General features: G+C 38.7%; 1 protein-coding gene across 1 annotated transcript; it reads right to left on the bottom strand.

The window, feature by feature from the left end:
- Positions 1–1,782: 1,782 nt before the first annotated feature.
- On the bottom strand, positions 1,783–2,787 carry LOC127872416 (uncharacterized protein K02A2.6-like). Its single transcript, XM_052415747.1, has one exon. It carries the CDS (start codon positions 2,785–2,787, stop codon positions 1,783–1,785), a length of 1,005 nt encoding a protein of 334 aa, XP_052271707.1.
- Positions 2,788–10,793: the final 8,006 nt, after the last annotated feature.

The raw sequence follows: 10,793 nt of genomic DNA, 5'->3' as shown, positions 1-10,793 counted from the left end.
ATATGCAAACGTCTCTGATAAAACATAAACACCCGCATAAACACGTCATAATCATATGTCGTCAAATAATGAAATATAGTGTTTGTGTGTAAGAAACATCTTCCCTTAAGCTCAGTTAGTAGAGAGCCAAGTTATTGTTATGGTAGTCGTGTGCTCTAGTCCAGCACCGTATACATCTTCAATTAAAAAGAAAAAGAACAAGGCTTTACAGGCAATTCATCTCAAAGGCAACTCGTACCTTGGTCAACTCGTACCCATTTTTAGCTCGGCGTTTTCGGAGAAAACCCGAGATATTGTCATAGCCAGCTCGTCGTCCGCCGTAGGCGTCATGCCAAAAACATAGCATTGGCTCAAAAATCAAAGTGCTCCACCTACAACTTTGAAATTTCATATGTAGATGCACCTTGATGAGTTCTACACGCCACACCCATTTTTGGGTCACTAGGTCAAAGTCACTGTGACCTCTAATATAAAACTTTAACATAGGCTCTAAAATCAAAGTGCTTCCACCTACAACTTTGAAACATCATATGTAGATGCACCTTGATGAGTTCTACACGCCACACCCATTTTTGGGTCAGTAGGTCAAAGGTCAAGGTCACTGTGACCTCTACTATACAACTTTAACATTGGCTCTAAAATCAAAGTGCTTCCACCTACAACTTTGAAACTTCATATGTAGATGCATGTTGATTTGTTCTACACTCCACACCCATTTGGGGTCACTAGGTCAAGGTCATTGTGACCTCAAAAAAAATAATCTGACAAGCACCTGTAGCCGAGCGTGGCACCCGTTATGCGGTGATCTTGTTGTCAACTCGTACCTCATTCAAACTGTAATAACTCTGAACTCGTCGGTGGGTAACTCACAACTGGCTTTATTCATAGATTCACATATATATAAATCTCAATACAAGTAACTCATGACTGCATGCTTTAACAAGACAATATGAGTTGTGTCCCTTACATTACAATACATGACATCCCATTTTCTTTCTTTAAAAAAAAATATAAACACATGATACACCAACTACTCTATCGTTACATATGCGAAGAGGTTTATGAAAAAAAGCAAATAACATAACCTGTAGTAACACATTATAAACTGTTCTTTTTATAAAACCATAGTGGGAATTTCTTTTAAACCTCTGAGTGCTAAATTGTTATTGAAAATAGAATATTCTATATGAATAAAATGCACTCTAAGTAATGAAGAACTTCTTATAAATTAAATATGCAATTGAACTTCATAAAATCAAATTAACAATAAAACAACATGTAAGACAAAATTATTCACTAAAATACATGTTTGCTAACTTGCCAAAAAATTGTCTCTGTTATCTCGGATTCAAGCTTGTTCAGGACAAAATGACAAATGCCAGATACAGTAAATGTCGGGTTTCAGCTAGGAAATGATAACAGACTGTAATAACACCGAAAACAAGCTAGAAAGTAGATACACCCAAAAATAATTAATATTGGATTTTTGTGAGAAGAAAATTTCATGAACATTTTGTTGTTATGAGAAAAATCAAAGCGCTGAAGGCACTGAATCTTTAAACCTTAACCAAGAGTTTGATATGATAAAAATAAATGTGTACAAACTGTTCCTTACTCGTTATGATAGTACAGTTTCAAGAACATTATGCATTTACTACCACAATACATCTTACTTATACAAATACCAATATTACCGAATGATAGTTATTAAACAGTTTATTAATAAGTTTATTTTGCACTACAATAAGGCAGTCATATGACACATGTTTTGCACTTCACATCTTACACATAGTCATTTAACCGTATCGGTTTGTGAACTTCTCTTCCTGACCTCGTTTTCTTTCTAACAGTGTCTTGTACACTCTCTTTCCCCGGTTTGTCTCGAGTTTCGCTCGATCTCGCACTAGCACTGTTTTCGTGATTTGTAGTTGTTGATGGTTGTTCTGCTACCGTCTCTGTTGGCGCTGTGGGTGTCGGTATGTACACGTCATTGTTTGTGGTGATAATGTGTGGTTTTTCCTTGGTTTTCATTAGCATGTCCGTGTTTCGGCGATATTCGCGCCCCGATTCGCCTGCCTTAACGATATGTGATCGTGGGTATTCGGACGGTTTCACATACTCGGCCGGTTTCCAACCAGATGGGGTTTTAATTCTTACTGCGTCCCCTGGCTGAAGATTGTCCTTGCTCTTCGCGTGTTGGTCGTAGTAGAATTTTTGCTTTTCACGAAATTCCAACAACTTTGGTGCGACATTTTCACTGGTTGTTTCTGGTTGTCGCAATGTTTGTTTCATAGGTATTAGTGTTTTTGCGCGTCGACCCATCAAACGTTGCATCGGTGATCCGATGTTATCGCGTGGTGTGTTTCTTAGTTCTAACAGGGCTAAGTAGATATCGTCCCCTGTTTCGCTACACTTTTTAATTAGATTTTTCACGGTTTGTACAGCCTTTTCAGCAAGGCCGTTTGTTTGTTGGTGCAAAGGCGACGACGTAATATGGGTGATGCCATATTTTTCGATGAATTCTCGGAATTCAGCACTGGTGAACTGTGGACCGTTGTCCGAGATGATTGAGTCCATGATTCCATAACGAGCCACGTTTTGCTTGATGTGTTTTAAGATGGTGCTCGTTCGAGTGTCTCTTTGCAATGGTGCTACTTCAATGAAGTTGGAGAAGTAGTCTACAATGATTAGGTAATTGTTACCCTCTAGTTCGCATAAGTCCATTCCAACTTTGCTCCAGGGTAGCTCAGGTACTGGTTGGATGATCATTGGCTCCTTTTGGCTCATCTTGCGATGCATTAAACACGCACTACACTTGCCAATAAGATCTTCAATTTGTTTGTTCATGCCGGGCCAAAATACTAACTCTCTCGCCCTCTTTTTACAGTTTACTACCCCTAAATGCGACTTATGTATCGCTTTCAACGTTTCTGTTCTTATTTCTTTCGGGATACACACGCGTTCCCCTCGGTACAGAACTCCATTGTAAATTGATATTTCATCGCGGTAATCCCAAAATGGAACGGCTTCAACTGGAACTTCGCACTTCGTTTCTGGCCATCCTCGAATGATAACCTTTGCCAGTACTTGGAATTGTTCATCCGCTTGTGTTGCGCGTGCAATTTTGTCATGGTTTGAACACGACAACGTGTCGAGCTTCAAACCATCAACTCTTCATCGATAGTTTTCTCATCTTGATTTTCTAACGGTAATCTGCTGAGGCAGTCTGCTAGACCCATGTCCTTGCCGCTTTTGTGCACGAGGTTGAAGTCATACGGTTGAAGCTTCAAAATCATTCGTTGAATCCTTAGCGGAGCATTATGTATTTCTTTCTTTAGAATCGACTCCAACGGTTTGTGATCAGATTCCACTAGGAAGGTATCTCGGCCATATAGCAGTTTGTGGATTTTTTCACAGCCATATACAACGGCTAGCATTTCTTTTTCGATCTGAGCGTACCGTTGCTCTGTCGGTGTGAGCGCACGTGACGCATATGCCACAACACGGTCCTGTTGGATTATCGCGGCTCCCATGCCTCTCATTGATGCGTCTACTGTGAGTGTGACAGGTTTTTTCAAGTCGTAGTACTGAAGTACTTTTGTTGAAACAAGAGCTTCTTTTATTTTATTGAACGCGCGCTTCGCTTCGTCACCCCAGCTCCACGTTTCTAGCCTTTTCATATCGCGCAGTGGTGCATTCAACTCACTGAGATTTGGGATGAACTTAGACACATACGATAGCATGCCTGACACGGTTTCCAGCTCACTGAAGCTTTCTGGCTCTCTCATGTCTGCTATCGCCTTCACTCTTTGATCTGTCGGTTTAATTCCGTCTCCAGTCAGTTTGTGACCTGCATAGTCCACCTCCGGCTTGGCAAACATACACTTTTTCTTATTCATCTTCAGATTAATTGAACGTGCCTTTTGAAGCACCGTTTCCAAGCGCCTGTTATGTTCTTCCAGTGTTCTACCATGAATCAAAATGTCGTCAACAATTATTTCTACCCCGTCAATGTTACCAAAGTTCTGTTCCATGGACCGTTGGAACACTTCACTCGAACACTTCACGCCCATCGGCATCCGCAGGTATCGGTACCTGCCGAACGGAGTATTAAACGCTGTGAGCTTCGAGCTCTCTTCAGTTAATTTTATTTGGTAATAACCCATATTCGCGTCTAGCGTTGTAAAGTATTTACTCCCATTCAATCTTGTGGCAACATCATCAATACTGTTCATTGGGTAATGTTCTCTTCGAATTGCGCGGTTTAAATCTGTGGGGTCAATGCATATTCGCACTCTTCCGTTTTTCTTCCTTACGCACACCAAACTACTGACCCATTGCGTAGGTTCTGTTACTTTAGCAATAATGTTGCATTTCTCTAAGTGTTTTAGTTCAGCTTGCAATTGTTCACGAATCGCGACTGGAACCGGTCTTGGTGCATGAACTACTGGTTCTATTGACTTATCGATTTTAATCTCGTACTCGCCCGGTATACACCCAATCTCTTCCCCAAGGACGTCACTATATTTCTCAATGATAGATTCTGTTTCAAGTCTTGCGGTGTGTATTCTCATGATCAGCCCAAAATCAACTGAATCATCCCTTCCAAGCAAGTTTATGCCTCTTGGAGTGTTCATAATCTGGAAATTAACCGAACGCTTGATATTTTTATGCTCGCACAGCAATGTAATCATTCCTAGCGCCTTCACTGCTGGCCCATTGACACCGCTAATAATAACATCACTCCTTGTGATTGGTGCAACCTTTTCAAATAGCTTCGCTGTTCCATATGACATGACACTGCACATTGCGCCACTGTCGATTTCAAATTTTATCGTTTTACACCCTATTTTCAAGTTAGCGGACCATTCATGATTATCTTCACTCGATGTTGCGATAAATACGTCGTTCACATCCGCATGTTCAAACTGGTTAAACATTTCCTCGACCTGGTCTTCCTGGGCTTCGGTGTAGTTGACACGTCGTTGACCTCCACGGCCCCGATATCCATGGTGGATTCCCCGATCACTTCCGCGATGACGCAGTCTACGTCCATAGCCACGTGCTCCTCTGTGTGATATCCCCTTTTGTTGATGCGATGTCCCACCGACTGCAGGACATAATTTGGATGCCTTGAAATGGCCAAACTCACCGCAATTGTCACACTGTTTTTGATAGGCGGGACATTTCCTTACTTCATGTTTTCTGCAACACTTGGCACAGTATTTTTGTTGCTTATGAGGGTTTTGATGCGTTCTAGCGATGTTTACGTGAGGGCTTTCGCCAAGTGATTTGATGTGAGACGCGGTCAATTCTATTTGCCTACAAACCTGCACGACACGTTCGATGGTAAGTTGTGTAACCGGTATCTCCATTAGCTTTTCACTACACTTTGTGTCATTCACGCCATTAATGATCATGTCACATATTAACCCTTCATTTTGTTCCCCATATTGACAGTGTTCGGCCTTTCTTTTTAATTCCGAAATGTAATCCATTATTGACAGGTTACCACGCTTTGTGTTGAGGAACTCTTGTCTTTTAATGTTACGGTAATTATGCACTCCGAAATGTCTGTCAAATTTTGTGAAAACTGTTTCTAGATGGCATTTATCCTCGGCTGGCACTGCCGCGATTCCAGCATCCTGATTGGCAACAACTTCCGGCGCCCACGCGAACGCATCGTAAATTTTTACGCACTCTCACCCCATGTTGGCAAGTAGGACACCAACCTTTCTTTTTCCAGGCTTGTCATCCAGACCTAGCGCGTCCAAATGAATTATGAAGTCCCGTTTGTAGTCTTCCCAACTTGATGCACTTTCTGACGGGTTAAATTCCGGTAATGGCCTGATTACCTTAGAAGCCATTTCGCTGTTGTATAAAATGAACCTTTAACAACAGATTTGCAACGTACGATTGTCATGCAATCGCCTGATTGCGCCGATTTTTAATAGATTTCTGACACCATGTAATAACTCTGAACTCGTCGGTGGGTAACTCACAACTGGCTTTATTCGTAGATTCACATTATATAAATCTCAATACAAGTAACTCATGACTGCATGCTTTAACAAGACAATACGAGTTGTGTCCCTTACATTACAATACATGACACAAACTATTCAACTTGTTTCATTTGTCTTATTTTGTCACAATTGTCAAATTCTTGAAAGACATCAACCACAAGTGTCAATTTTCAACAACTCTTTCGCTGCTTATACATATCTGCAGCAGACAACTTGCGTGAGCAATGCTTAGATAATTTAAGTGGAAACATCAAGAGGAAAATAAAAATTGTCTCTATGAGTTTGACTTATAAGCTAACCATCCTACACCTATTTCTGTATATCGGGTACGGGTTTAGTTCGGGTAGGTACAAGTTGACTAAAAAAGAGGTACGAGTTGACCACAATGGGTAGGTGTTTACCACGGAACAATTTGATCGGCATGCAGAACAAGATTATTGATTATTATATTTAACTGTCACACAAATCTGAAAGATAACACAATGTATTACAAACACAATGACTGTCAAGACATTCTAAACTCTTACAGTTAACATATAACAGGTGTACACATCTGATATACTGACCAAATTAAATAACTCAAGATTCACACCAGATACGACACAGTTTCAAAACTCAACATTTTGTCTGCATGGCACGCCAATTTAGTCCAAAAATTTTGATTTAACCAGTGAATTCTGAGCTATATTTCTTAAAGCAGAATGCACATTATGTCTAAAAAGTGTTTTTCGGCTAATTTCTGTTATGAACTATCTTCACACAAAGCATCTGGCAAACCTTAAGATAGCAATAGCAGAATGCAAATAAAGAGTATAATGTTCTGTATTGTAGAAGAAATACATGTAGTAAAATAATATGATAGTATGAAACATGGTGTTTGTATTTTATAGCTGTAGCACTGTTCCCAACTTGAACATCATCTTCTGTGTACATACCTGAGTCAGAGCCAGCTTGCCCATCTGACATCTGCTGTGGACAACCGAGTCAGAGCCAGCTTGCACGTCATCTGTTGTGGACATCGGTGTTAGAGCCAGCTTGCACGTCCTCTATTGTGGACATCGGTGTTAGTGCTAGCTTGCACGTCATCTGTTGTGAACATCCGTGTAAGAGCCAGCTTGCACGTCATCTCTTTTGGACATCAGTATTAGAGCCAGCTTGCACATCCTCTGTTGTGGACATCCGTGTAAGTGCTAGCTTGCACGTAATCTGTTGTGGACATCTGTGTTAGAGCCAGCTTGCACGTCATATGTTCAGGACATCAGTCAGAGATAGCTTGCATGTTATTTACTTGTGGACATTAGTCAGAGCCAGCAAGGACAATCTCTGTTGTGGATATCTGTCTTAGAGCTTGCACGTCATCGGTTGTTCACATCCTTGTAATAACCAGCTTGCACATCAACTGATGTGGAAATCTGAGTCAGAGCCAGCTTGCACATCATCCGTTGTGGACATCTCTTTATGATTCTACTCTTTGCTTAGATTGACACTGTGACTTTAGTGTAATACGTTACAACCTTAAGCTATTCCTATTGTTGAATAAAAATATAGTGTTATTAAAATATATTTTGTTGGATAATTTGTATGTTGAGTTGTATTGTTTGGTCATTGCAAAGTATCAAGTTATTTTAAGACAAGAAAAAGCTCATCTTTCATCATGTATTTATATTAAAATTCTTGAATGTTAGTGAAGGTACAGTTCATATAATTAAAAGCAATTGTAATATGATTGCTTGTGTTTTATTGCACAGTGAATACCATCTTGTCTTTATGCTGACATATAGAACGGAGAAATAGTAAACTGTCGTTTTTATATGCAATGGGATTGTATATCAAGACTTGTGTGTTCAGATGAAAAAATTGCCATAATTTTTCTCTTTATATTTTATTCCTGCTAAATGGTTGATGCAATAAAGTAAAGTCTTTAATGACTTGTGTTTCTTGTAATATTATTTGTAAGCAAATTTGGCTGTAGTATTAGATGCATGCTGTAAAAGATACTGTAGATCAACATTATATTGTTTGAGTATGAATAGATAATTCAAGGTGCACAGCCATTAATTCTGCCCTCCACCATCTCCGATTTTGGTTAGACAGTTGCAAGTTACTTGCATTAGTATGAAGTCTTAACAAGAGCACCGCCTTGCGGGTGCAGACCGCTCATCTATTTTCTTTTTAAAGGTGAAGGGACTCTCATTTTCAATCACAAAGGAGGGAGGGGTGGAGTGAAGAGGGGTGTATAGTGTGGGGTTGTGGACATTTATTACATTATCTTCCAAAAAAGCGAAAAAAAATAAAATCGGGGGCGGGGGGGGTGGGGGGGGGGGGGTGGGGGGAGGGCGATGGGGGGGGGGATTTTTTGGGTGCGATGGTTGGACGGTATTTCAAACATAACCGTTTAAAAAAAAAATTGGGGGTGGGGGGGGTGGGGTGGGGTATAGTGCGAGGGTGTGGTGGTAATTTGTGAGATGATCTTAAAAAAAAAAAAAAAAAATTACAAAAAAAAAATTGGGGTGGGGTGGGGTAGGGGTATAGTGTGAGGGTGTGGTGGTCATTTGTGAGATGATCTTAAAAAAAATAAAAAAATAAAATTAAAAAAAGAGGGGGGAGGGGGGTAGGGGGGGAGGGCACGGGGGACGGTTTGGGTGGAGTCTATTGTGGTATGTCAGGTAAGAGTAGTTTCGTCAAAGTATCAATCAAATCTAATCATAAATAAAGAAGTTATGGCAATTTTAGCAAAATTTAATAATTTGACCTTGAGAGTCAAGGTCATTCAAAGGTCAAGGTAAAATTCAACTTGCCAGGTACAGTAACCTCATGATAGCATGAAAGTATTTGAAGTTTGAAAGCAATAGCCTTGATACTTAAGGTTCATGTAGAGGCTTCATTTTAAAAAATGTGGGACCCCTAGCATTGAACTCAAATTTGACTAAAGGAAGAGTGCCACATTGAAAATGTATACATATATGCTTTAAAGGATGTTTTTCCTTCAAACTGCTATCAATTTTGTACATCAACGTATCATAACATCCACAAAATCAATCAAAATACAAAGCGATTTTAACACTAAAATAAACATTATTTTCAAAAATCTGAATCATGTTTATTCCACGTATTTCGGCGGAAAATTATATAACTAGTGAATAATATCGACATTGACGAGGGCAAGTTACGCTTAAATAGTAAAAAAAGTGTACATATCTAGAAATATCAAAACTCGAACACATGTCATTTCATCACCATGGGGGAGGCCATTTTTAAATCAATAAAATAGAAAGAAACATGCTAAAAACTCACTCATCGCCTAATTGACATTCCAAACGGTTGACGATGACAAATGCATTGGATTGTAATCTTTCCGTTGATGTTTGCAAACTGCACGATCAGACCTCATAAACACTCAAAAGAATAACTATGTAAGAAGCATTTCACCAATGTTTACAATCGTTGTCGAATCACACGACATATATTATTGCGCATAAAATAGTACGCTTACAGACTGATAGAAAGATCGATACGTAACTCTGTTCAATACATCACGGTATACTATTCTATAGATAATATATAATAATACATCGCTTTAACAATCTAAAAGTAGAAATAATTCTTTTAAACGGAGTTTTTAATAACGAAAGTGAAAACAACGGAAGTTGGATGGATAGTCTGTGAGATGCACTTCGGCTCCAGAAAAACAATACAAATAAACTAAAAAAGACGTGTGGGGGACAATTTTCAGCTGGATAATATTTGTAATAAGGTAAGTGATGATATCTCTACGTGGTCATTTCTATTATTTAGTGCGATCTCTTGCTGATTAATGTTAAAAGTTGTTTTACTAGTTGCCACCCAACTGTCAAAATAAGTATTGTGTTTTCTCAGGTATGTGTATACACATACCCGTTTTTCTCACCACTGCACGTGGTTTCGACCGATTTGTTTTGCACGTTTTTCTACGGATCACAGCGATGGCCACGCTTTCAAAATGGGTAGAAGGAATAGAAATATAAAATCAATCGTTTGCCAATTTCTTTTTATTCCTTTACAATTTTTAATGTCGTCTGCAATCTATTTCAATTTGAGATGGTTTAAAATTTGCAATTTGGTTGAGAGGTAAATAACACAATTGTTAAGCCTTTGAAATAGAATTGTGACTCTTATTATCCACCATACCTGGATTTTTAAAAAGTAGTTACGTTGTAGTTATTTTTAGAACTTTGTTTAGGATATTTATCCAAAAAAGGCAGTTGAATAAAAACTCATTTGTTGTTTTATGACAATAATTTTCTGTGAAATGTTGCTAACTTGACCTTGTATATGTATATAGCTTTGTATTTATTCCACTTAAGGTAGTGCATATCCTTCCTAACTTTAGATTGAGATTTTGTAAATTAGTGTAAAAATATATTGGTTTTAAACCAAAATATGAATAAAGCACACAAATATTGACTGTCAAAAATGTGTTTATGTTATTCTATCCGTCTTTAGCTTTAAAATGATATATAGTTTGACCATATTGTACCTCATTCAATGAAGAAAAACCAAAGCGAAGTTTTAATGAATTTATCCCCCCCCATGAACCTTAAGAAGTAAAGTGGATCGAAACACAAAATTTAACCATATATTAAAAGTTACTAAGTCAAAAAAGGGCCATAATTCCGTAACAATGACAACCAGAGTTATGCAACTTGTCCTTTTACTGTACCCTTATGATAGTTTTTGAGTGTTCCAAGTATGAAAGCAATATCTATAATACTTTAGGGGTAAAGTGGA

The sequence above is a fragment of the Dreissena polymorpha genome, chromosome 3 (assembly GCF_020536995.1).
Source record: "Dreissena polymorpha isolate Duluth1 chromosome 3, UMN_Dpol_1.0, whole genome shotgun sequence".
NCBI classification, from domain to species: Eukaryota; Metazoa; Mollusca; class Bivalvia; order Myida; family Dreissenidae; genus Dreissena; species Dreissena polymorpha.
The sequence above is the reverse complement of the archived record's forward strand: the minus strand, read 5'-3'. Positions and strand labels throughout refer to the sequence as shown.